At 35.3% G+C, this 26850-nt stretch overlaps 1 protein-coding gene and 1 long non-coding RNA gene across 2 annotated transcripts in view; one reads left to right on the forward strand and one right to left on the reverse strand.

Annotated features, from left to right (window-relative positions):
• Positions 1–7449, reverse strand: part of PIK3CB (phosphatidylinositol-4,5-bisphosphate 3-kinase catalytic subunit beta) — a gene marked incomplete at its 5' end in the record, with an annotated part of 87526 nt that extends 80077 nt beyond the window's left edge. Inside the window, 6 exon segments of the mRNA XM_079155013.1 lie at positions 4009–4096; positions 4098–4121; positions 4123–4218; positions 4220–4237; positions 7280–7347; positions 7350–7449. Of these exon segments, the coding sequence (XP_079011139.1) occupies positions 4009–4096; positions 4098–4121; positions 4123–4218; positions 4220–4237; positions 7280–7347; positions 7350–7449 (394 nt within the window).
• LOC306670324 overlaps positions 1–16869 on the forward strand; it is a 49804-nt gene extending 32935 nt beyond the window's left edge. The window contains exon 2 of the long non-coding RNA XR_013766380.1: positions 15855–16869. This is a non-coding gene — a long non-coding RNA (uncharacterized lncRNA). The remainder of the gene's footprint in view (positions 1–15854) is intronic.
• The last annotated feature ends 9981 nt before the right edge of the window (positions 16870–26850 follow it).

The raw sequence follows: 26850 nt of genomic DNA on the forward strand, positions 1-26850 counted from the left end.
TGATTGCAAAGATCTCTTAAGAATAGAAATTTGGGGCTAGGGATGTAGTACAGTGATAGAGCACTCACCTAGCACATACAAGGGCCTGGATTCAATAGCCAGCACTACTCAGAAAGAGGAAGATTTGGTTTTTTTTGTTTTGTTTTGTTTTTGTTTTTTGTTGTTGTTGTTGCTAAAAATAAGAACTTCAGCTAAGTATTTAACTTTAAACTTAGCTAATTTTCTACATGTCTTCTTGTAAGAAAATGAAAGCAAAGCTTAAATTTTCTTCAAGATATGACTACTGAAAAAATTTAGTCAAATAATTTTTATATAAAAAAGTATTAAATGAGTTGCACACAATGGCTCACACAGGTAATACCAGCTACTTGGGAGGCTAACGCAGGAGGATCCCAAGTTTAAGATCAGCATCAGGAGCTTAGCAAGACTCTCAACAATGTAGTAAGACCTTATCTCAAAAAATAAAAGGGCTAGGATGTAGCCCATATTAAAAAAAAAAAAAAAAAAATTATCAAGTGAACAATTTGTTTACACGAAAGATACTGTTAAAATCCTGCAGATTGTCAAGCACAGTGGTGAGCACATGTACAGTGCTAGAACTTGGGAAGCAGAGATGAGAGGATCACTTGAAACCAACCTGGGATAACAAAGCAAAACCCAGCTGAAAAGAAAAGAGAAAAAAAAAAAGAAACAAAAAACGAAAGGAAAAAACCCCAAACCCCAAGAAATAAAAACTCTGTTGATTATATATATTTCTTTCACTTAGGTTATGCCATAGGGGGCTGGGGATGTAGCTCAATGGTAGAACCCTTGCCAGCTTAGCATGGAAAATGCCCTGGATTTAATCCCCAGTACTATTACACATATGAGTCACAGGTTTATAAAGGTCAGAAAAAATAAGATTTTTTTCCTCCCAGAATGCTGGTAAAATTCTCTGATTAAGATTCTTTTTAACTGGATTATTGGATGTTGGAGAAATTAATGTAGAACTAGCACACACTTTCACTACAGGGAATAATAAGAATCCAAACAGCAGTTCTGCAAATAATTATTCACAATAAACTTAGAAAATAAAATGATCAAGCATATCACCTTTCAGGAAAAGGTATTTTTAGCCTGGTCATGGCAATTATGTCAAAAAAATTCTATTGTTTTCTTTGGAGAAAGGAGACAGCAACCTTGTTCCTGAAGTTAAACTGAAATAATTGTTTATTGTTTCCCAGAAGGCATGACCTCACCAAGCCCTGGATTTAGTCATCATGGACAAATCAGCAACTGCAAAAACTGACTTGATAGGTATTAAAACTGAAAATTCATTCTAAGATATTAAAACAGATAATTTCCTAAATAAATGTTAACTAATAAATTTATATATATGATCATAATGCCAGGTTTTCTAGATATGCTGAAAACATGTAAACAGTTATAAACAGTTAAGCATATATAAACTGCTGAGTTAATGCAAAAAAGCACTGTATTTTGATCAAATTGCAGGGCACACTACATACAAATTTATATGCAAAAAGTTTATGGAAAGGCATTGTTTATAGGAAGAAAAATCCAATTCTTACTTCAAACCGGTGTACCCAGATTAAAAAAGAGTACATCCAGTTCAATCTGAATTTAAGACAATATTAAATATTTAGATATTAGATATTACTAAATATGTTTTACGTAATATCTGGATCTCCTAACTAAATATTTATTTGCTAAATCTGGCAAGCTTGGGTAGAGGTAACAGTGGCTAATGAATCTGTTTGGGGAATTAAGACCAGAAAAATAATCTAAGTACTGAAAAGGTGTAGATCTCCCTGAAAAAACTACTCACTCTGTGATACTTTCTGGATTATCATTTTAATTTCCTAAACAGTCAATGTGATTCTGGTCTGCTTCCTTCCATCAGCATAAAAGCACACAAAAGCTATATATTTTTATCTACAAAGTCAAAAAGAAAACAAAATTCTTTAAATATATAAATGCATTTGAGGGGTGGGAGGGGTGGGGGGAAAAAAATAAATAAATAAAATGCATTTGAAGGAAATATATCAAAGTATCAGAGGATATTCTTGTCCTGGATGATAATTTTATAAATGATTGTTTTACTCTTTCTACTCTTCCATATATTCTTCAATTTTTTATAAGCATTAAAACAAAGGAAAAACTTTTTTCTAATGGATATATACAAAGTAAGATCCTAACAAAAAGAGGATCTCGAGTTCAAAGACAGCCTCAGTAAAAGTGAGGCACTAAGCAACTCAGTGAGACCCTGTCTCTAAAATAAAAATACAAATAGGGTTGGGGATGTGGTTTCAGTGGTTGAGTGCCCCTGAGTTCAATCCCTGGTACCTGCCCTACCCCCAAGAAAAGACTCTAACAAAAGGAAAACTTCTGCCAGGTGTGGTGGTGCACACCTGTAATCCCAGCAGCTCAGGAGCCTGAGGCAGGAGGATCACAAGTTCAAAGCCAGTCTCAGCAACTTAGTGAGGCTCTCAGCAACTTAGCAAGACCCTATCTCAAAATAAAGATAGAAAAGGGCCAGGGATATGGCTCAGTGCTTAAGCATCCCTGAGTTCAGTCTCTGATACCAAAAACAGAAAAAAAAAAAAAAAAAAAAACTTTTCTTACTGAATAAGAATTCTACCAGTAATCTTTGTACCTCTAGAAAATAGAAAGGAATGCTTTCTATGGAGACCATTAACATATAAGACAAGACTTGTATGATAATTCTAAAGTTCTTTATGGGGAAAAACTATTGCCAAAAATAAACTAGACATTCTCCAATATAATCATAAAATTTTGAGTATCATCAAATATCAGAATGTTGTTTAGTAAGCCCACAAAGTTCTATTCTAATGTATTCAAAGTAGTACCACAGTGTAATCATTAGCTAGCTGAATTACTAGTCAAAATCAAAGAAAAGCATCTTAAAGGGGATAGTATTATATTATCCTGCATTAATGAATCTGATCAATATAGATTGCCAATTAGATCAAAACCTCCAGTGGATTTTCTGGTTTTGTAGTTGTCTTTAGTAATAATAGTTCTAAGTCAAGTTGGTATCTTTTCTAAAGCACTGATATCCATTGGTCCTTGAGATTCCTAAGATTCCTCCATGTTTTTAATTTTGTAACAATTTTCCCTAGAATTGATTTTCAAGGAATAATGTGGACACAATATATCTTAACTCTCTACAAAAATAAATTCTAATTAAAGATAATTTCAGTTAAGAAGTAAAATCTGTCAAAAACATCAGTTACAGGGCTGGGGATATAGCTCAGTTGGTAGAGTGCTTGCCATGCATGCACAAGCTCTCGGTTCCATACCCAGAACCAAAAACAAAAACAAACAAACAAACATCAGTTACAGCCGGGTGTGGTGGCACATGCCAGTAATCCCCGTGGCTCGTGAGCTGAGACAGGAGGATTATGAGTTCAAAACAGATCAGCAAGAGTGAGGAGGCACTAAGCAACTCAGTGAGACCCTGTCTCTAAATAAAATACAAAATAGAACTGGGGATGTAGCTAAGTGGTCAAGTCCCCCCTGAGTTCAATACCTGGTACCCCCACCCCATCCACTTATGGAAACATCAAATATCTTAAAGTCTTGGTTAGTATATAGAGTTGTACATAAAATATGTTCATATTACAGAGGAAATACATTTAAAAAAAAAGAACATTTCTATAAAAGGTTGTCTTGAACTACCTGAAGTAAAAGAACAACTTTTTTTCTTTCTAGTCATCAAAGATCAATGCTTATGTAAAATGAAAAATAAATCATTTGTTTAAAAAAAACAAAAGCAAATACAAGCCCTTGAGTACTATGGCAATATCACATTGCTAGTGGAATTTCTAAACATTTATTCTTAATTCTGTACTTACCTTATTTCAAACTGGTAACCAACACTGGTGCATAAATAAACCACTTTGAAAAACAGTATCTTAAAATAAACATTGGTAATATATATATTACAATACATACTCATAAGAATTCATAAGAACTTTTAAATACCTTTTCCTATAAGGACTCCAATTTTTGAATCCAACTTTTCTGCCGGATCACAACTTCTTGTCACTAATTTGAGAACAGGAAGAAAAGGTTCTGACATCACAGAGTCTTCGTGTTTTCATCTTCAAGCTCCTCATATACAGCAGTTTGATTCACACATGCAAACATATAGGAGTCAATTTCCATAAGGAGGTTAAACATTGGGTAATTGTTGAACTTGCTTCCATAACATCTGCAGGAAAAAATCATAAGACCTTATCTGGTATAGAAACACTGGCGTAAGTTTACAAAGATATACGTACAAGAATGTCCATTACAGCAGTGTTTGTAAAAATAGTAAATTAAATAGAAAAGCCAAATGCCTAGCAGTGAACTTTGAAATAAAACAGAAATACCTTCAGACATGGAAAGCCATACCAGATATATTTTAAATTGCAAATTACAATAGGATATGTATAGTATTATTCCATGTTTATAAAATAATATAACAGCACAGTGTATGAAATATGCATCATAGACAAATTACTAAAAGCAAATTATCTGTGAAAATTACGGATCAGTGAGAACTTTTAATTTAACATTCCTGTGAACATTATAAATAACTTCTAATAAAAATAAAAATTTAAAGTATATATCATCGTCCTCACACAAAATTTAAATTATGTTTGTCCTGCATTCTTTACCATTCATCAGGGGTATATTAACTAACACTGTCCTAATGATGAGAAAAATCCATTGATCATCTCCTCCCATGTCTCCTAGATGACATACTGTTTTCACCATGCAAAACACAAAGAAGGATTTTACATTTGACTACAGTCATACCAAAGTCAAGAGATGAATATTACAGACCTGGAGTAAAACGCATAACCTAGATTCATTTTATATGAAACAAATAGGAGAAAGTATATGTATGCAACAAAGGAAAAAAAAATAGATCAAGTGGACTTCATCAAAATTATAAATTTCTATACATCAAAGGATATATTCAGAATGAAAAAGCAACCCATAGGACAAAATATTTGAAAATCATATATCTGATCAGAGATTAATATTCAGAACATATAAGTACTCCTACAACTCAATTAAAGAAATTTAAAAATTGACAAAGGTCTTGAAACGATAATTCTCCACAGAAAATATACAAATGGCCAATAAATACATGAAAAGATGCTCCACACCATTAGTCATTAGGGAAATGCATATAAAAACACTGAAATACCACTTCACATCTATAAGATGACTATTATTAAAAACAAACAAACAAACAAAAAAAAAAACAAAAAATAACAAGTATCAGCCATGATATAGAAAATGCAATGTGTACCACTGATGGCAATGTTAAATGATGCAGCCACTGTGGAAAACAGTTTAGAGGTTCCTGAAAAAGTTGAAACAGAATTACTAATGAATAGGGGTGTAACTTTGTGGTAGAGTGCTTGCCTAGCAAGTGTGAGGCCCTGGGTTCAATCCCCCAGCACTGTGACCAAAAAAAAATTAAAAAATAAAAATAAAAAAGAATTGTCATATGATTCAAAAAACCTCAATTCTAATTAAAAAAAAAAAAAAAAAAACTGTGAAAGCAGGGATTCAAGTGCATATTGATAAAACTGTAACATTTATGATGAATAGATCATTTTTAAATTAGGGTGAAAAACACAGATATTTGTACACCAATGTCCATAGCAGTATTATTCAGAATAACCAAAACTTGGACACAACCCAAACTTCTATCAATGAATGAAAGAACAAAAAAAAAATATAAACCATACACAAAAAGATTGGCTATTTGCAGTATTATTTCAGTTATATAAGGTACCTAGATTATGCAAATTCATAGACAGAAATTAGAATAGAAATTGGTGCTAGAGAAAGGGAAGTTATAATGGGTAGAGTTTGTGTTTGGATGAGAAAAACATGCTATAAATGGATAATGATGATGACTGCACAGTACTGTGAGTGTATATCTAAAAATGTTTAAATAATAAATTTTTTCATGTATGTTTCACAACTTTAAAAAGAGAGGATTAATAAATAGTGTTAGTTATAGCCAGAGGCATCCATACCACTGGTGACTACAAAAATAACAGTTCTCTATACCTATATGGTACCTAAATCAACTCTGTATTTTTTTACTTCAGTGATCATGCAGTTTTAGAATTCCATGTCTCCATGATCAAGAAGGTTGGAAAAGAGTTTAAGGGATTATCAAAGTCAAGAGCTTTAAAGAGGTTTGTACTTTCTTAAAATAAAATTACCCTGATTTCCACATTGAGTTTGGCTATTTGAAAATCACTGCGAAGAAAACTTAGAAAACAATTTCAAGTATATGCTGGTCTTCAGCAGAAAACTCTTTCCCCAGATTTATCATGAACTGGAATTGGACTTGGATAAATCAGCCAAAAAGAACATGAAAAAACAAGTATGACTAACCCAAGGATGACAACTAGAAAGACGTTTAATTCAACTTTCTGACAGTTTAACAATTTGAACAAACACTTCAAACTAGCTAACACAAGCAATTTTTCTTAATTCAGTCATTGTGGATGATTCAAACAAATTAAAATTGGAAGAGTGACAGACACAGGGGCACACATCTGTAGTTACAGCAACTTGGGAGGCTGAAGCAGGAGGATCACAAGTTCAAGGCCAGCTTTGGTAAAAGTTAAAAAATAAAAATGACTAGAGATATAGCTCAGTAGCAACAGTGCCCTAAGTTCAATTCCCCATATTAAAGGAGTAAAAAAAAGAGCCAGGAAGGAATCTATAGGAAGGATTTGAGTGTGTAAACATGAAAGAGAAGTGAGCTCCCTTTTAAAAGTGGGAGAGAGAACAAGCATGTTTGATATGTCCATAAAAGACAACACAGGGCTAGGGTTGTAGCAAAGTGGTAGAGCTCTTGCCTAGCACACATGAGGCACTGGGTTCAATCCTTGGCACCATATAAAAATAAATAAAATAAAGGTATTTTTTTGAAACCTACATTAACACATTACAAAAAAAGAGCATATATCAAAAATTTAAATGAAATGATCTAAAGGTTAAACTTCTCTCAGATTTACCATATAATTACATTTATCACTTTTTTTTTTTTTTTTTTTTTTTTTTTTTGCCGTGCTGAGGATTGAACCCAGGGCCTCGTGTTTGCAAGGCAAGCACTCTACCAACTGAGCTAAATCACCAGCCATCATTAATCACATTTTCTATAATAAAAAGTCATTTCCCTCTAAGTGACATAGAAAGTAAGTCTTTGGAAATTTTAATTATTACATACCTGCTTAATATAAGAAATAGTAGCTTCCCGTGGTACCTCCAACTGGATATAAATCCCAGTGGGCAAAAGAAATCCACAGGTATGGAGCCATCAGATGCTATCTGTGAGTCCACTGCCCAGATGTCAAGGACGTCTGCCATAGCAGGAGGCATTATGAAGCTGAAGCACATTCATAACCATGGGGCCCTAGAAATCAGTAAAGAAAACACAGCAAAACAGCTATTAGCCAAATTTTATATTAAAATATGATAAACGAATGAGGAGCATGCCTATTGCCCCAGCTACTTGGGAAGCTGCGCAAGACGATCCAAAGTTCAAGACCAGCCAAGGCAACTCGACCCTGTCTCAAAATAAAGATAAAAAGGGTAGGATGTAGCTCAGTGGTAAAGTAACCCTGGGTTCAATGCACAGTACCAAAAATATATGTATGTGTATGTGTTTTATACACACCCCAGAGAGACATATACATATGAGATAAAGATCACCAATCTAATTAGTCTTTGGATTTCAATATAGCCAAAACATTAATAGGAGTCCAATTTAAAAATGCAGTATTTTTAAAGCTACAATAAGTCACCAGAAAAAAATAAATTATTTAAATATAATTTTGGATATCATTACATAAATTATAAATACAGATACCACTATATGTGGATGTTGTTTGATAACAAAAAGAGTAAATAAACCAAGATTCAAATCCCATTTATGTAAAGCATGAGGGTCATGTCAATTAGAAATCAATCTGAAATTTGGTTTTGTTTTCTTTCTCTCATTCTCTCTCTCTCTTTTTTTTTTTTTTTTGCAATCATCCTGCTCAGTCTCTGAGGAAGCTGGAGTTACAGGCATGAGCCAATGCACCCAACAGGTTAAAGCATTTTTTTTTTTTTCTTATTCAAAACTAATTTTATTTCTTTTATTTTTTTCCTCTGCCACCATTCATGGATTTCATTCTTTGGACCCATGAGACAAGAACCCAGAAAGAAAATCAGGGAGGCCTTTAGCTCACGTGGATTTCATTTGTCTGCAGAAGCAGAGAACTAAGCCCTGTTTTCTTTTTTTTTTTTTTTTTTTTTTTTTTTTTTTTTTCTTTATGGATTTTTGCTTTATTTTTTTTTTTTTTTTTTATTGTAAACAAATGGGATACATGTTGTTTCTCTGATTGTACATGGCGTAAAGGCATACCATTTGTGTAATCATAAATTTACATAGAGCAATGTTGTTTGATTCATTCTGCTATTTTTTTCCCTTCCCCCCACCCTTCCCACCCCTCTTTACCCTCTATACAGTAGTTCCTTCCTCCATACTTGCCCCCCTCCCTAACCCTAACTCTAACCCTTCCCTCCCCCCCATTATGTGTCAACCTCCACTAATTAGCGATATCATTCGTCCTTTGGCTTTTTGAGATTGGCTTATCTCACTTAGCATGATATTCTCCAATTTCATCCATTTGCCTGCAAATGTCATAATTTTATCATTCTTTATGGCTGAGTAATATTCCATAGTATATATATACCACAGTTTCTTTATCCACTCATCAATTGAAGGGCATCTAGGTTGGTTCCACAGTCTGTAAGCCCTGTTTTCAAACATCTATTTACACATTTTGATCATTAGAAACCATAACAACTTTCATGAATTGAAAAACACATCAAATACATAAGAAATAGAGGAGTTAATAATGATAGAAAAAAAAACAAACTCTTCACTGGTCACTACTGGAGACTGCTAAGACACCACTGATTCATTAATTTAAAAAATGATAAAAATGAGGAAGTAAATCAAACATATCTGTGTGTACTAACTCTATTTCAAAATAAAGTTATTATAGATGAGGGTTAAGTTTGTCTTTTTTTTTTTTATTTTTTGGGTGCTGGGGATCGAACCCAGGGCCTTGTGCTTACAAGGCAAGCACTCTACTGACTGAGCTATCTCCCCACCCCTGTCTTTTTTTTTTTTTTTTTTTTTAAATTAGAAAAATCGCCATTTTGTAATCTCTAATGAATTAATGAAATTAGATAAAAATCATTAATAGATTTTAAAAACAGTAATATTGAGTGAAAGGATAAGAAACTTTTCAATAAATGTATCTTCTTGACACCACCTGAACCCTCTGATTGCTCTTATCATCACAGAAAATGGAAGCACCAAACACTATGCTTCTCACAAAATACTGGCAACAGGAAGTATTTACCCACCCCTACACTTGTCTTTAAAGAAAACAAAACTGAATCTGAGTTTAACAGAGCCTCTAGAGCTGATCTACATCAGCTGAAATTACATGAAATAGAGGAAGATGTTAAACACTTCAAGGAAGCAATCAGCCAAGTACAAATGTGGGATATTCCACAGAACTAACAATAAGGTTTATTCAGCTAATCAATAATAATAATAGGGGTTAGGTGGTGGTGGAATACCTGTTAAAGAATAAAAGAGCATTTAGAAGACATAACCACAAGGGGAGGTACTGGGGAATGAAAATGGTCAATATATTGTCACACTGTGTGCCTGTGTATATAACAATAAACCCCACTATTATGTACAATTATAATGTACCAATAAAAAATTTAAAAAGAAGATATGGCCAGACCCAGTGTAAATTTGAACAAGTTAATATAAAAAAACTATCATTGAAACAAAATGGAAATTTTAAATATGGATTGACTATAAGCTCCTGGAGGGCTCAGACCATGATTTTTAAGCTCTGGTTTCTCACTGCAGTCTATGGACAGATCCCTACATATTTAGGAACTCTACACTGATAAAACTTTCATAGATGAGAACAAAACTACACAAAGTCATCATGTTGAAACAGTCACTAGACCTGGAATTACTTTAGACAAATCACTACAAAGCAGCCTTTGGAAGTTGTTTTCAGTGAAGGAGCTTCTAAATCTTGCATGTAATAGGCATTCAGTAAATATCTGTTGAATGAAAACATGCTGCATCAAGAAAGATGCTTTCATATACTCAAATACTACCATGCAAAGACAAACAGAGGAAAGTCAACACCTGAACAAGTCAGAGCAAGTACTATGTCTTAAGAATTACTAACAAAAGCTGAGAGGAAAAACAAAGTTAGCCTTTAAAATTAAGAAGGCTTATGAGGGCTAGGGGTATGGCTCAGTGTCAGTGGTAGAGCACTTGCCTAACATGGGCGTGGCCCTAAATTCAATCCCCAGCACCAGAAGGGAGGAGGGGGGCGAAGGCTTATGAAACATCAGTCGTCTGTCACAGAATGACAATCATGATAACTTGTACCTACTCCTGGTTTTTGGCAAGACTCTCTCAACTGAAACTAAATCTCTCAAAGAATATAAATAATAATGCAGGAGCATGAGCAGGCATGGTGGTACAGGCCTGTAATCCCAGCAACTTGGAAGGCTGAGGCAAGAGGATCACAAGTTCAAGGACTGAGCAATTTAATGAGACAATCTCAAAATAAAGATGGGGTGGCTGGGGAATGTAGCTCAATGACAAAGCACCCTTGGGCTCAATCCCCAGTACCAAAATAAATCAAAAACAACAAACAGGAGACTGAAAGTATACAAACAGAACCCTGGTATCTCACCCTTACCACACAACTGAAAACAGTAAGACATCCTAACCAGCAGAGCCCAAAGCAGAGCCATCTTTTCCAGGCTCTGAATGCACTTTATCACCAATCCCATCAACTTTCTAGACATGAAACTCTAACTCTGGGCTATTAGTAGAAAAAGCACTGAGGTGGATTCCAGAATTTCTTGATGACATGGTTTATATATAAAAATGAAACCTGAGAAGGCATCACAATTGAGCTCCTACACTGCTTTCTGACTAAATTGGTAATTTAACACAACATACATGTCCAGTCATGCTGAAACACTGGTACTTGCCAGCATATTCTATATTCTCTCCTGCCTCCTACCTGAAACACATTATTCCCTCTCTTTACCATGTCCTCACTTCCATGTCTCCTGAGAAACTCTTACATTTCTGGATTACTGGAATCTTCTACTTGGTATTCCTCTGTGTGTCCCAAGCATATTAAGCCCTTGATAAATATTTACTTGTGCCTAAATGAAGCACTGAATGAAAAATTCTATAGAATTTGCTGGTAGAACAATTATATTAGATACTTAAAATGTGGCTTAAATAAATAAAAGTGTGGTTTAAATCATGCTTGACAGGAAATATTAAACTATATAGCCTTCAGTGTAGTCATTTAGCACCTAGTCTAATGCCATTAACAGCCTCCAAAAGTTACATTATGAACAGGGTGCAGTGGCACATGCCTATAATCTCAGTGGCTCGAGGCTGAGGCAGCACCATCACAAGTTCAAAGCCAGCCTCAGCAACTTGGTGAGGCCCTAAGCAACTGAGCGAGACACTGTCCCTAAATAAAAAATAAAAAGGGCTGAGGATGGGATTCTAGTTAAGCACCCCTGGGTTTAATCCCTGGTACCAAAAAAAAAAAAAAGTGACAATATGTCTGAGAGAGAGAAAGTTCCGTGATCCATTTTAGAATATAGTATTTAGCCAATCGTAGCTATTTTAATTACAGCATTCCCCTTTGTACACCCCAATCTGAAAATTAGCTAATCATGTAGGTTGTAACCCCAAGCTCCTCCAGTCAAAGCAGGGGCAGTATTGCATTAGAGACAAAAGCAGGCAGACTGCCCACCCAGGTGCACTTACTTACTGGCTTTCTTGGTTAGCTTGACCTTCTGCAGAAGTTTGCCTTGTCCATACTTTTCCAAGCATGCATCTGAGTCCTTGCAGTACTCCAATATTTCTAACATTGTGTAAAATGTTTTACAATACACAGATGAAATGCCATACTATCTACATCTAGAACTTCTTAAGAAGATTGAAATGATTTAACTCAGATATTTCAAATCAATTCATGCACTTTTACCAAAATCTCAATCTATATTGAGGTGTGTACATTTTCTGTAAAAGAATAAAGTAGGAAAATACTAACAGAGTTCTGATTGCATTACCGGTTACTACAGGTCAGGTTTTGCCTGATACCAGCATGCCTATAAGCTACAATCTCATCACATGTGATAAGAAACATGATAAAGGTCTCTCTTATAACTTAAGTATGAAACCCTCACTATGTTGCAATCTCAGTGATGTTACAGGTATTTCCAAAAATGATATACTTTCAACTGATATTCCACTATGGAACCGCTTACTTTCAGGATATGGCATTCTCCATCAAACTTAGACAAGCTGGGGAACTCCCATATGTCAGGATAGTTGTTATTTTTAATATATAAAAGAATAAATTACTCATTTCAGAATTCACTAAGCTCTATATTTGTTTTATGCTCTTTTCAATATGCTGTATTTCCCTACAAAAAATTTTTAAATTTTTAAAATGGCAAAACACATTGCAAAGGCTAAGTATTTTTCTTGTGATATCTTCCCTTCCCTCTTTTTTTTCCTCCCCTTTCCTGGTGCTAGGGATCAAAACTAGGGTCTCATACATACTATGTGAGCATTCTACCACTGAGTTATACTCACAGCCTCATGTGACACATTAAAGCACATCATAAAGGCAAGTTCTATTCTTTAGCTTTACAATTGCCCATGCTTACCAGAAAAAAAACCCTTCCCCACAACACATTTCTACTTGACAATCAAAGGAGGTTCTTGTATGTGTCTGTTGGGTTGTCTTTGGCTAATTAAGAGTTAAATAAGAAGCTCTAAGTCAAGAAAACTTAGTCCTTTAACAGATTTGAACAATAAACTAGCTCTTAGTATTCAAATGTTGGGGTTAATAAATGTACTGACGGAGCTGGGTGCCACTGGTGCATGTCTGTAATCCCAAAGGCTCAGGAGGCCGAGGCAGGATAATCATGAGTTCAAAGCCAGCCTCAGCAACTTAGCAAGGTCCTAAGCAACTCAGCAAGACCCTATCTCTAAATAAAAATACAAAGGACTGGGGATGTGGTTTAGTGGTTGAACACCTCTGGATTCAATCCCTGGTCCCAAATTAAAAAGACAAATGTACGATGGGACAGTCAAACCAAAACTAGAGGATGTTTATTTCTTTCTTTGCTATCTTTTGCTTTTGAATTTTTTTTTTTTTTTTTTTTTTTTTTTTTTTTTTTTTTTTTTTTGCGGTGCTGGGGATTGAACCCAGGGCCTTGTGCTTGTGAGGCAGGCACTCTACCAACTGAGCTATATCCCTAGACCTTAGAGGATGTTTTATAGCATGCATGACCTTGCAGGGTAAGTATTGATGGAGGGGCAAAACTCACAAAATGTGGTGTGCTATCATTAAAAAAACATGCCCTTTGTCAAACCTAAAACTGTGATACAGTTGTTAATAAACGAGGTAACAAGACCAACTGATAACAAATCTTGTTTTGTAGAGATAGTTTTATGAAAACAAAATTATTGCTACCAAGTTGAAAATAAAATATACTGTTTCTTATTTCCCTTAGTCACCATTATTTATAGGGAGCACCACATATACACAAGAGTCCAGTCTTTGAGTTTCAGGTTGTTAAGTGTTTTAGGATAAGAAAACAAAAACAGAGAGAGATTAAGTAAATGGATCCAGGAAGACACAAAGACAATAGACATAACCAGGAACAAAGTCCCTCCCCTAACCCCACAAAGAAATTACCATAGCATATATATGAATTATATAGCATACTTCTCCCCCTCTCCTGTCTCTTTCTTTCTTACCCCCTCCCCCACCCTTCTCCCTCTCATGGGAAATGTTCTTCACAGGATTCAGCTATCCTTGCACTATCGTCACTATTTTATCATTCTTTTGTTTAAGCATGAAAGCAAAAGATCAAAGTCTAAGAACGAGCAGTTTTTAAAGCTATGACATCTTTTCAAGGATACTATCAGAGGGCATAAGAACTTCAGCAGTGACAAATGGCTCAACTAAACCCTTATAAGTGTAATTATGACCCAAATTCAACCAAAAGCTACTTTGGAAAATCATGGAAGAAATTTGTAAAAGACCAAAAGGATAATTCTTAAAAATTAGGAACAAGGGTATTTACCCCACGTCTTTTCTAGTGAATCATACAGTTAGAAGAAAGGTTACTATTCATAAAAAAATGAAACCTTAACCTAAAAGGAGTCACTTGGAACCAGCACTTCATTTGCTACTAAAACCTTTAGGTTTCATTCAAAGGCAACTCAAGTGGTGGGATGCACCTGGGTCTCAATCCCCACTCCCTACACTGCTCACGACAATAAATGAGCCTCAATTGTTTAAAAACTGAACAGTGGAGAACTTCATTTAAAAAAAAAAAAAAAATATATATATATATATATATACATTATTTTATCTGAATCACTGCAACTCTAGGTAAGATATAACTCTAAAGTAATTCCACAGGTTACTGAAGACTAGCTAAAATATTATATGCCCATCATTTATAGAAAAACAAAATTTAAATACATCCTCTCAAAACGAAGATAGTTCTCTAAATTGTTTTTTTAGAAAATATCTGCAAATAGGCAATTGATTCTCAAAAATTTTTATACCTGCTAACCCAGTAGTAATTCCAGTTCTGTAATGTACTTATTTAAAACTAGAGAAAAAAAGTTCATGTATAAATCAAAATATAAATCAAATACTTAAAAGTTTCAAACAACCTAACTGTTCCAACATAAAGCAATAATTGACAAACTGTACGTCCACTTGATGATTTGGTATGTAGTCATTTAAAACTATCAAACATGTGATGTTAATAAATGGCATGGAAGTAGTTAAATAGAAAACAGTATGCATAGTATAATTAGAATTGTGCTTACAGTAAAAAAGAAACAAACCACAAGCACAACCTAATGAACAGATATTAAGGCTGGGAGGAAAGATAATATAGTTTAATGTTTCTTTAATAGGGCATACAGCTTACAAATTCTTTTAAAGTTCTATTACTTAGATACTTTGAATGAACCCCAAGGAGGCACTCAGTTTAGAGCCTTGACTCTTTTTTATTATTAATTTTTTATTTGTTCTAATTAGTTGTACATGACAATAGAATGCATTTATACATTTTGATAACTCATACATAAATGGAGTATAATTTCTCATTTTTCTGATTGTACATATTGTAGGATCACATCGGTCATGCAATCATACATGTGAATGAGGTAATAATTTCTCTTTCACTCTACTAGGTTCCTTCCCCCATAGTTCCCCTCCCTCCACTCCCCTCTACCTAATATAAAGTAACTCTATTCTTCCTTAGCATCCACCCTGCCCTTACTATGAATTAGCATCCGCATATCAGCAAAAACATTCAGCCCTTGGCTTTCTGGGTTTGGCTATTTTGCTTAGCATGATATTCTCCAACTCTATCCATTTACCAGCAAATGCCATAATTACACTCTTCTTTAAAGCTGAGTAATATTCCATCATGTGTGTGTGTGTATGTGTGTGTGTGTGTGTGTGTATGGATAGAGAAATATATCACATTTTCTTTATCCATTCATCTGTTGAAGGGCACCTAGGTTGGTTCCAAAGTTTAGTTATTGTAAGTTGAGGTGCTATGAACATTGATGTGGCTGTGTCACTGTAGTATGCTGATTTTAAGTCCTTTGGGTATAAACCGAGGAGTGAGATAGCTGGGTCAAATGGCGGTTCCATTACAAGTTTTCTGAGGAATCTCCATACTGTTCTCCATAACGGTTGCAGCATTTGCATTCCCACCAGCAATGTATGAGTGCACCTTTTCCCCAATATCCTCACCAATACTTATTGTTGCTTGTATTCTTGATAATTGCCATTCTGACTAGAGTGAGATGAAATCTTAGAGCAGTTTTGATTTGCATTTCTCTAATTGCTCGAGATGTTGAACATTTTTTCATATTTTTTGATTGAATGTATATATTCTGGGAAGTGTCTGTGCAGTTCCTTAGCCCATTTACTGATTAGGTTATTTGTTTTTTTTTTTTTTTTTTTTTTTTTTTTTTTGAGTTCTTTATATATCCTAGAGATTAATGCCTTATCTGAGATACATGTGGTAAAGATTTTCTCCCAATCTGTAGGCTCCCTCTTCACATTATTGTTTCTTTTTCTGAGAAAAAGGTTTTTAGTTTGAATCCATCCCATTTATTGATTCTTGATTTTACCTCATAGGCAAAGACATTCACAGACTGAAGGTGAAAGAATGGGAAAAAATATATCACTCATATGGATTGAGTAAACAAGCAGGGGTTTCCATCCTCATTTCAGATAAAGTGGACTTCAAGTCAAAGTTAAGCAGAAGAAACAAAGGACATTTCATTCTACTGAAGGGAATTAAACATCAGCAAAACATAATCACTGTAAATATTTATGCTCCAAATAATTCAGCACCTATGTACATAAAACAAACCCTTCTCAATTTCAAGAATAAAATAGACCACAACACAATAATACTGGGTGACTTTAACATACCTCTCTCACTACTGGACAGATCTTCTAAACAAAAACTAAATAAAGAAACTATTTCATCCATCAACGAGCGATACACTTTTTTCTTGGCAGCACATGGATCCTTCTCTAAAACAGACCATAACATGTCACAAAGCAACTCTTAGTAAATTAAAAAAAAAAAAAATGGAGATAATATCCTGTCTTCTATCAGGTCATAATGGACTGAAATCAGAAATCAACAAAATAGAAAATAGAAGCTACTCTAACACATGGAGAATACATAATATACTATTGAATGATGACTGGACAGAAGAAGAAATCAAGGATGAAATTTAAAAATACTTAGAGGTAAATGAGAATACTGATACAACATACCAAAATCTCTGGGACACTATAAAGGCAGTACTAAGAGGAAAGTTGACTGCGTTGACTCATTTTTTATTGAACCCAGGGCCTCCTGTATGCTAAGCAAGCACTCTACCACTGAGTTACATCTCCAGCCCTGGCCATCTATTCTTAACATGTCTGTGTTCATTAGTATTTCTTAAACTACAGATCTTCAATGTAACTATAAAGAAGATACATTTACTTATACTTATCATACCTCTATAAAACAAAATTTTAAATTACAAGCCAGGTTTCTCTCTCTCTCTCTCTCTCTCTCTCTCTCTCTCTCTCTCTCTCTCTCTCTCTCTCTCTTTACTGGGGATTGGATGCAATAGTGCTTAACCACTAACTTACATCCCCAGACCTTTTTATTTTTCATTTCATACAGGGTCTCACTAAATTAATTAGGAACTAAATTGCTGAGGCTGGCCTTGAACTTGAAATCTTCCTGCCACAGTCTCCTGAGTACCTGGAATTGATTACAGGCATGGGCCTCCATAAATAGCCAAGCCAGGTTTATTTCAATGTTTATAAATGCACAATTTTTAAAAATCATAACACATGTAATTACTATACCAAATCTACTTCTGTGACTACTCTAAGCATAGACAAAATAAGCTCTTAGCACACTTAAGGAATTCATCTCTATTCTAAAAATATTTTCCTAATCATTTATTTATAATAATGCACCAAAATAGCTGGAGCCCATAATAAAAAAACTTCTTATAGAGGAATGTATATACCTAATATTAAAATAGTACAAATTTAAATAAGAAATACTTTGGTAGGCACAGTTGGGCACACCTGTATTCCCAGTGACTCAGGAGGCTGAGGCAGGAATATCACAAGTTCTCAGACTTATCAAGGCACTTAACAGAATAGAGTCCCTGTCTTAAAAAAAAATAAAAAGGACAGAGGATGTATCTTAGTGGTAGAGTACCCCTCGGTTCAACTCCTAGAACTAAAACAAATATTTTATTGCTAAAGTTTCTCCTAAAAAAAAAATTTAAAAAATTAGGACTAATTAAATTACTTGAGGACTATTTTAATAAGACTTGTCTCTTTCCAATGAAAGGAACAATCAAGCCTCCATTCACAGCATATAATCATCAGCCCCACTGCTGGATGGGTATTTCTCAAAAGGTGGTCTCCACAGACCTATCAGATGATTTGATCACATACACTTCCCAAATTAATTACTATTTGCACAGAAATACCACAAAAGAGTTCTGTGCTAGCAGAATGGTATTGTTATTTCTCTTAAGTAAGACTCAGTTAATGGGATGTTGTCTTAGCAAAGTTATTTTTACTTCATTTCTGTTATAGTTTACTTTTTGTTCAATATTTATTTTTATTGTTACTATTGTGTTGCATTATTTATTTAAGATCAATGGTTCAAAAACCATTCAAAGAGGAGGCCAAAATTAGAGGAGCATAATTCAAAATTACAACCCTCATGGCAAAAACAATTTACACAACTGTGGTATAAAGGTTCTAAAACCCAAAATAATGTTTGTGACAATGCTCAGAAAGCAGAATGAGCTACTACAAACCCCCTTTATCAAATTACAATATGCAGAAGATTAGCATGGTGTCCCATGCCTGTTATCCCAGCAACTTGCCAGGCTAGACTCCAATTTACTTGGGAGGCCAAGGCAGGAGGATCACATTCAAGGCTAGCCTCAGCAACATAAGAAGTCCCTAAGCAACTCGGCAAGACCCGGTCTCAAAAGAAAAAATAAAAAAGGCTAGGGATATAGCTCAATAGTTAAGTGCCCCTGGGTTCAATTCCTAGTAAAGGGGGAAAAAATATTACACCAAGTGGCCTTGTGTAATATAAATGGTATGTGATAGGGCCATTCCACCCGCTTATGTATATACTATAAAAATCTAGCCAGGTGCAGTAGCACATGCCTGTAATCCCAGTAGCTCAGGAGGCTGAGGCAGGCAGATCAAGTGTTCAAAGTCAGCCTCAGCAAAATTGAGGTGCGAAAGTAACTCAGTGAGACCCTGTCTCTAAATAAAATACAAATGGCTGGGGATGTGGTTCAGTGGTCCCCTGAGTTCAATCCCTGGTACCAAAAAACAAAACAAAACAAAAAATCTTTATGGAGATGTCTATCATATAGTACCAATCCAGGGGAAAAGTACTCAATGATTTTTTTGTTCTATTTATGAATGAAAAGCCATGCAACAAAAGAATTTTTCATTTAGTCTGTATACGATATAGAATCAAAAGCAGCAGCAGTATGTACTGCTCATGGAATCCAAGTTGCCAAACACTCACTCAGTCTGTACTTGTAGTAAATAAAGTCAACTGTGATCTACGTACAGATGTCAACATTTGATTATCATTACCACAGTTGTGCAGGAGTATTCATATCACTTAAATAATAGGGACTGAGGTTGTGGCTCAGTGGTACAGTGCTTGCTTATTAGCACATGTGAGGCACTGGGTTCGATCCTTAGCACCACATTAAGAATAAAACAAAATAAAGATATTGTATCCATCTACAACTAAAAAATTATTTTAAAAAATAATAAATCCATAATAATTTCTTCACAAATGACCTTCTTTACAGTTAGGACATTATATTTTATTACATGTATAGGTAGATTACACATGTCTATAAATTTCATTCAATAAATTAAAGCAAGAATTATAAAACATGCTACTAAAAATCATTTAGATCCGAAAGTGTTTAGAACCAGTAGTATATCATAGTAAATGTTAAAAAAATAAATAAATAAAAAAGAACCAACAGTATAAAGTTCTTCAGGGCTACTTATATGTATTGACAAGCTTTCTCAAAAGGTGTCTTTGTAAAGGTTGTACCAATTTGTATTCTCACAACAGCACTAATAAGACAATGTCAGAGCTTCTTAATTATCTAAAGGTTACTTTTTTGCTTATAAATAAAAAGTTTTTTCATATTTACTAGAATTTATATTTCTATTTAAGTGAACTATTATTGTGATTCATTGCCAGTTTTGGAGTATCTGGGTTCTTTGGTTGGTTGGCTTTCTTTTTTCTTGTCTTTCTTCTTCATTTTGTGGTACTGGGGACTGAGTTACATCCCTAGCCTTTTTTATTTTGACACAGGGTCTTCCTAAGTTGCCCAGGTCAGCATCCAATTTATGATCCTCCTGCCTTTATCTTCCCAAATTGCTGGGGCAACAAGCGTGTACTGCCACGTTCAGCCTTTTGTCTTGTCTGTCTCTGTCTCTCTCTCTGATGCTGGAAATGGAACTAAGGGCACACATGCTAGGCAAGCACACTACCACTGAGCTGAATCCCCAACTCCAGTGTTTCTCATTTCTAAATGAAAGGTATCTTTCTCTATTGAAGATCTTATATGGTGAAGATTTAGGCCTCTCCAAAATTATTAATAGTCAAGGTTAACCCCAGAGAAACCCCAGAGGCCTGAGATTTCTCCTTTGAAGATCTCTTTTTTCCTCCCTTAGAGGATCTCAGTCCAATTTATCTACAATGAGATTCCTAATTTTCATTCTGGATTACATCTTGAAGACCATCCATCTTGAAGACCAGCAGAATCTTAGCAGTAACGTATGCTTTGGGACAGGTTTAGAAAATGTAGTAAATCTCAAAATGTTCAGGAACATCAGAACACTGAATGCTCTATAATTCAGACTTTTTACCCTAATTTTTTTTGTTTCTTCCACTGATAATCACTGAATAAATGAAATAATTTCAAACAAATCATATAAATTTGTTTCCTTAAAAGGCATAAAAGAATTTTAAATAATTTTCAGCTTCCCAATGACTTTTTAAAAATTATTATTAGATAAAAGTATAAAAAGAAACTTTATTTACTTATTTAATTATATGGTACCAGTGATTAAACCCAGGAGCACTCAACCATTGAGCCATATTTCCAGACCTTTTTATTTTTTATTATGAACAAGGTCTCTCTAAATTGTTTAGGGCCTTGCTAAGTTGCTAAGACTGGCTTTGAACTTAGGATCCTCCTGCCTTAACCTCCAGAGCCACTGGGATTACAGGCATGTGCCACTGTGCCCAAATTATAAAGAGAAATTTAGATACTTAATTCACAAAATTGTTACCCCAGTGTAAAAGAGAAACATTATTGGCATTATAAGAACTGATAGAAAATTTTCTCAAGTCTAAAAAATGTTCATAGTCTTTCTACAAAAGTTATAAAGAATACGAGTTTAAACAGTCAATTACTCCAAAATATACGGTTAGACTCTGTTAACATACTCCATTTTAAATTATTTAAATGATCCCACTTTATGTGTTTAATATTTTATTAAGGAATGCTAATAAATCATTTTAGAGTTCTAGCTTTCAGTCTGCCTTCCTCTTTCCTAAAGATTCACTCGTGCTCAGCCCTATCATCAAGACATGAATTGTTTCAACTGGACATATAGTTCCAAGAAAGATGTTCCAATTCCCTATCTTTCCCTCTTACCCGGATTATTTCCTTAAACAGACAAAATTAAGAGGATAAGGGTTAAACACTGATTAATAGGTAATGAGTTATAGTTAGATTGGAGCAAGAAGCACTGGAGTTATATTGCACAGTACTATATTAATATATACAATTTTTAAGTTTTTGTGTATCAGTTAAAAATAAAAAATAATTACTAGGACAAAAACTTACCTTACTACCAATATCTAATACATATTATAGTGACCTTCGCTAGCCTTTGAAGATTTAGCTGAGAGAATTCTCTTACATAATAAAACAGTACTTACTTTCTGATTTTAAACATTTGTTTAAAATAATACATAAAGAGAAAAATACTCAACACATTAACTGAAGGGTTCAATGAATTACTGTAAAGCAAACATCTGTTACAGCAAACTGCCATCCAGGGCAAGGAATGAAACATTGCCAGCATCTCAGGGACTCCGTGATGTCCCATGAGGATGGCAGCCACCCACCAACCTCCCACGCCAACCTGACTTCTGTAGTAAGGCTTTTACTGCTGTTTAACCATTTTAGGTCACAGTACAGGAGTGAAGCAAATATCTAAATAATTTTGGCTAATTGGACACACTTTTTCTTTTCTTCTTCCTCTTTTTTTCAGTACTGGGGATTGTTGAATCCAAGGCCTCACTTGTGTTAGGCAAGTGGTCAACCACTGAGTTACATCCCCAGTCCTTTTCATTTTCTATTTTGAGACAGGGTCTCACTAAATTGCCCAGGCTCGCCTCAAACTTGCAAGCATTCTGCCTAAGACTACCAGGTAGCCAGCATTATAGACATTCACCACTATTCCAAGACTCACTGGACACATTTTGCACCTATCATTCAGATACATATTTTAGACAAAAGTCTCATTGTCTTGGATAACTGCTTCTGTTTCTTACACCAGTAGCAATAGAAATAGTAGACTGTAGGGTATGTGCTATTGAATGTCAACAAATCTTTCTCCCACTTATTTCTGGTTCTTGTTTATAAGTGACATCATGATAATCAGGGATGACTGTGAAGCAAAGGGTACCCACAAGTAACTGCTGTGAGAGTGAGTCAGGAGCCAAATTGTACAAGTGTGTGGTGGTGCTGGTGAGTAACCAACAGCCCTCACATCTAGGAACTGAACCAGTGCCAGAAAGCCATCTGGATAGCAAACAGTAACACGAGAAGAATTTTAAATAGCTTACAGCTGTAGAAAAAGCATTTACTCCCAGCTCTGGACCTTTTAGTTATTTTTGTCTGCTGTCATTTTGAAAATAAGTTATAATACATAAAAATTAAAAGAGCATTCTATAAAAGCTGGCATTTCTCCCAAGCCATTTCAGGATTACTCCTTTGCACATTGGTTTAAATTTATTCTGTGCATGTATTTATTGTTTGCTTATCTGTTTTAAATCTTTTCCTTGGAGACCAATTGTCCTCCCAAGCTATCCAGCCATGAATGACAAAATGCTTCTGTGAGTAGCTTCCATTTCTTCCTTACTACTGACAGTAAACAGAGGCAACAGGGTGGAGACTGGGAAGATTGTAGAAGTATTTGTCCTTGATTTCACTATATATCTTCTCTAGAGGACATGGTAGGCCAGGAGAAGCAAGCTGACAGTGTCATTTCAGTGCTAGGCCTTGATCAAAGAGGAAGAAAGGGCTGGACACAGTGTGGCACATGCCAGTAATCCCAGTGATTCGGGAGGCTGAGGCAGGAGGATCACAAATTTGAAGTCAGCTTCAGCAACTTAGCAAGACCCTATCTCAAAATAAAAAAATATAAAGGACTAGGGATGTAGCTCAGTGGAAAAGCAACCCTGGGTTCAATCCCCAATACCCAAAAAAAGGGAGAAAGCTGCGTAAGAACAAAAAGGGGAAAATGATTGGCCTTAAAGTTGCTGAATATATACTAAAGTATACAGTGTGTTTCAGACACCACATCACACACTTACATTTGAATCTGGAGGTAAGGAGATTTCAAAACTAAAACACTAAAGCTGGGCTTTTTGGCGTATGTCTATAATTCCAGTGGTTTAGGAAGCTGAGGCAGGAGGATCGGAAGTTCAAGGCCAGCCTCAGCAATCTAGCAAGGCCCAAAACAACTCAGTGAGACCCTGCCTTAAAAACAAAAAATAAATGTAGCTCAGGGGGCAAAGTACCCAGTACCAAAGCAAAAACAAAAACAAACAAACAAAAGAATACAAGTATAAGAAGTTTGCATCTAGCCTACACCAGAGCACATGGGTCTCCTGAGAAAGATGAGTGGGAGGCATGTCTGCTCTTCTTCATTCACATGATGCTCCACCTTAGACTGCTCGAGGGAATGAAAGACAGCCTTGGGTATTTCTTATAGCAACTAAAAATGGACTAGCACACTTACCTCAAGACTTAAGCAGCACCACAGTATTGCTTTCATGAAACTGCCTCATGGTCTCACTGCCCTAGCCTATGACCTGGGCATAATGGGATGAGTACTGAGTTACATGGAGTATAATAATTCATCTCTTATCCCTATGTCTAGCATCCCCAACAATCTGTATTTATATTTATGCTTTAAATTTAGGTTTTGGATTATACCCTGTGTTTAATTTATAGCATTACACTACAGTTTAATAAATCATATTTTTGTTTCAAAACCTCAAATAGAGAATTCTTTTAAAAACAACATAATTTTTGTGTCTCCTTCTAATTCTTAAAACATCACGTCAAATGTTGCCTTGTTGGGGAGTAAGGTCTTCTTTTTACTCATTCTTACCACCCACACTGCTCATTTTCACAAATGAACTGTTGACTAAGAAGGCAAATAAACTAGAAAATAACATTAGCATCGATTTCATACCAGTAATATAAAAGCTAAACAATTTAAAATGTTTCCAGATTGAATATAGCTATTAAAACCAATTTATACTTTTTTCTCTTGATTTTTTTTTTCTTGAAGCAAGAGCTATCGTTACAAGTTCACTTTACACTTACTTGACTTTACTTTTTAGCTTTAAAACTGATCCCGTCTGGAAACTGCAGGGATACTCTCAAAGGAATAAAAATCTATTAGATGAAAAAACATTAGTAATGAAAAAAGCTTTAAAAAATCTAAAAATAGCTAATAGTATTAAACGTAGCTCAAAAAGACTTGTAGGAATATAATAAAGGGCTGGGCTGGGGCTGGGGGTGTGGTTCAGTGGCAGAGTGGTTGCCTAGCATGTGCAAGGTTCTGGGTTCAATCGCTAGCAATAAAAAACCAAAACAAAACAAAAAAACCAAAACACCTGGCATGCTTTTAAACAGTCTCAAACTACTTCTGCACTCTTCCCTACATGAGTGAAATGCATGCTCCATCTCCTTGAATAGGGCTCTGTAACTACTTAGCCAGGAGCATACAACCGAGACAATGTTCTATAAATTTCTAGGTCCAGGATTAAGAAGTTGCAACTTCCCTTTGCTCTCTTAAGACAATCACTTATGAGAATGCTCACTCTTAAACAGCAGCTACCACCCAGTAAGGATCAGGACACACAGAAAGGTCATGAGTAGGTGTTTTGACCAATCCCAGCTGACTGCCAACACCAACAGCCAGCTTTCTGAGTGAAAAGGTCTTCTTGATTTCATCTAGCAGACTTCAAGTTTCTACCATTAAGGCCCCAGACATCATGGGCCAAAGATGAACCAATCCTGCTGTGCCCCATATAAATCCCTGACCTCAGAGCCAAGCCAAACAAAATGGATATTTTACATGACTATGTTTTAGGGTGTCTGTTAAAACAACAAACTGCAGCATGATCTGAGATTGAGATCAAATTATGTAATTAGTACAGTCAAAAGTTAACTGCTTCTTTTTAAAAAAATGCACACTTGCATACATGTGCCTAATATATTTTACTCAACAACAATTCTTTTTTTTTTTTTTTTTGATACTAGAGATTGAACCCAGGAGCACTTAACCACTGAGACACATTTCCCAGCCCTTTTTTAAAAAAATTTTGAGATAGGGTCTCGCTAAGTTGCTTAGGGCCTCACTAAATTGCTGAGGCTGGCTTTGAACTTGTGATGCTACTGCCTCAGCCTCCTGAGCCACTGGGATTATGGGTATGCACCACCATGCCCAGTTCAATAGGAATTCTTATAAGAAATATTTTTTAGCCAGGTGCAGTGACATAAGCCTGTATTACCAGCTACTGTAAAGGCTAAGGCAGGAGGACTGTAAGTATGAGGTCAGCCTGGGTGATGTAGCAAGACCCTGTGTCAAAATAAAATTTTTTAAAGGATTAGTGATGTAACTCAATGCTAGAGCACTTGCCTAGGATGCACAAGACCTTGGGTTCAAACCCCAGCATATCACCAAACAAGAAAATCTCTGAAGTTAGAATTACTCAATCCAAATTCTACTGAAATTTGCATAGAATGAAAACTAACTTATAAAAACTAAGAATTGTTACTCTACTCTTTAAAAGCTGCTATCTTTTCCAAAGAAAAAGACAATGTATATGAGTTTCTAAAATGTATTAAAAAAAAAAAAAATCAAACTTCCATTACCTGACTTTGGTTTACTCAATTTTAGACACAAAACCGTTTCAAGAGCCAGGCATGATGTTGCATGCCTGTAATCCCAACCCCAGTTGCAGTTGCAGGAAGATTGCAAATTCAAGGATTGCAAGTTCAATCCTTAGATTGACCCATAGATCTCATTCAAAACTGAACTGGAACACAGTGAATAGAAACACTTTCCCTGTGTATTTTAAATCTATTATTTTTTTTTTTTTTGGTACTGGAGATTGAACCCAGATGTGCTTTACCACTGAGCCATATCACCAGTCCTTTTTATTTTTTTTATTTAGAGACAGGATCTTGCTAAGTTGCTTAGAATCTCACTAAGTTGCTGAGGCTGGCTCTGAATGTGTGATCCTTCTGCCTCAGCCTCCCAATCCGCTGGGATTATATGCATGCACCACAGCACCTGGTTATGTCTTTTAAATTTAATCACTAAGGAAGAATGTGTGATTATAAGACTCGGAGTGTAAATCACTTATCTTATACATTTGAAACTGAGACCTACAGAAACATGATCACTATAGCAAGGTCACTCTGGCAGAGACTGCTTTCTTTTTCCACAGTAAAAGAACTGTGGCTTGAGCACTTGGCAGACTACACATTCCAACTTCTTGTGCAGTTAGAAGTAACCTCGTACTAAATTCTCTTCACTGGAATATGGGGTGGAAATGACCCATGCCACTTCAAGTTAGGGTTTTTAAGAAATGTGGTGTGCAGCCCAGTGCAGTGGCACACTCCTAAAATCCTAGCGACTCTGGAGGCTGAGGCAGGAGAATCACAATGTCAAGGACAGTCTCAGCAAATCAGCT

The sequence above is a fragment of the Sciurus vulgaris genome, assembly GCF_902686455.1.
Source record: "Sciurus vulgaris genome assembly, chromosome: 10".
Lineage (NCBI taxonomy): Eukaryota > Metazoa > Chordata > Mammalia > Rodentia > Sciuridae > Sciurus > Sciurus vulgaris.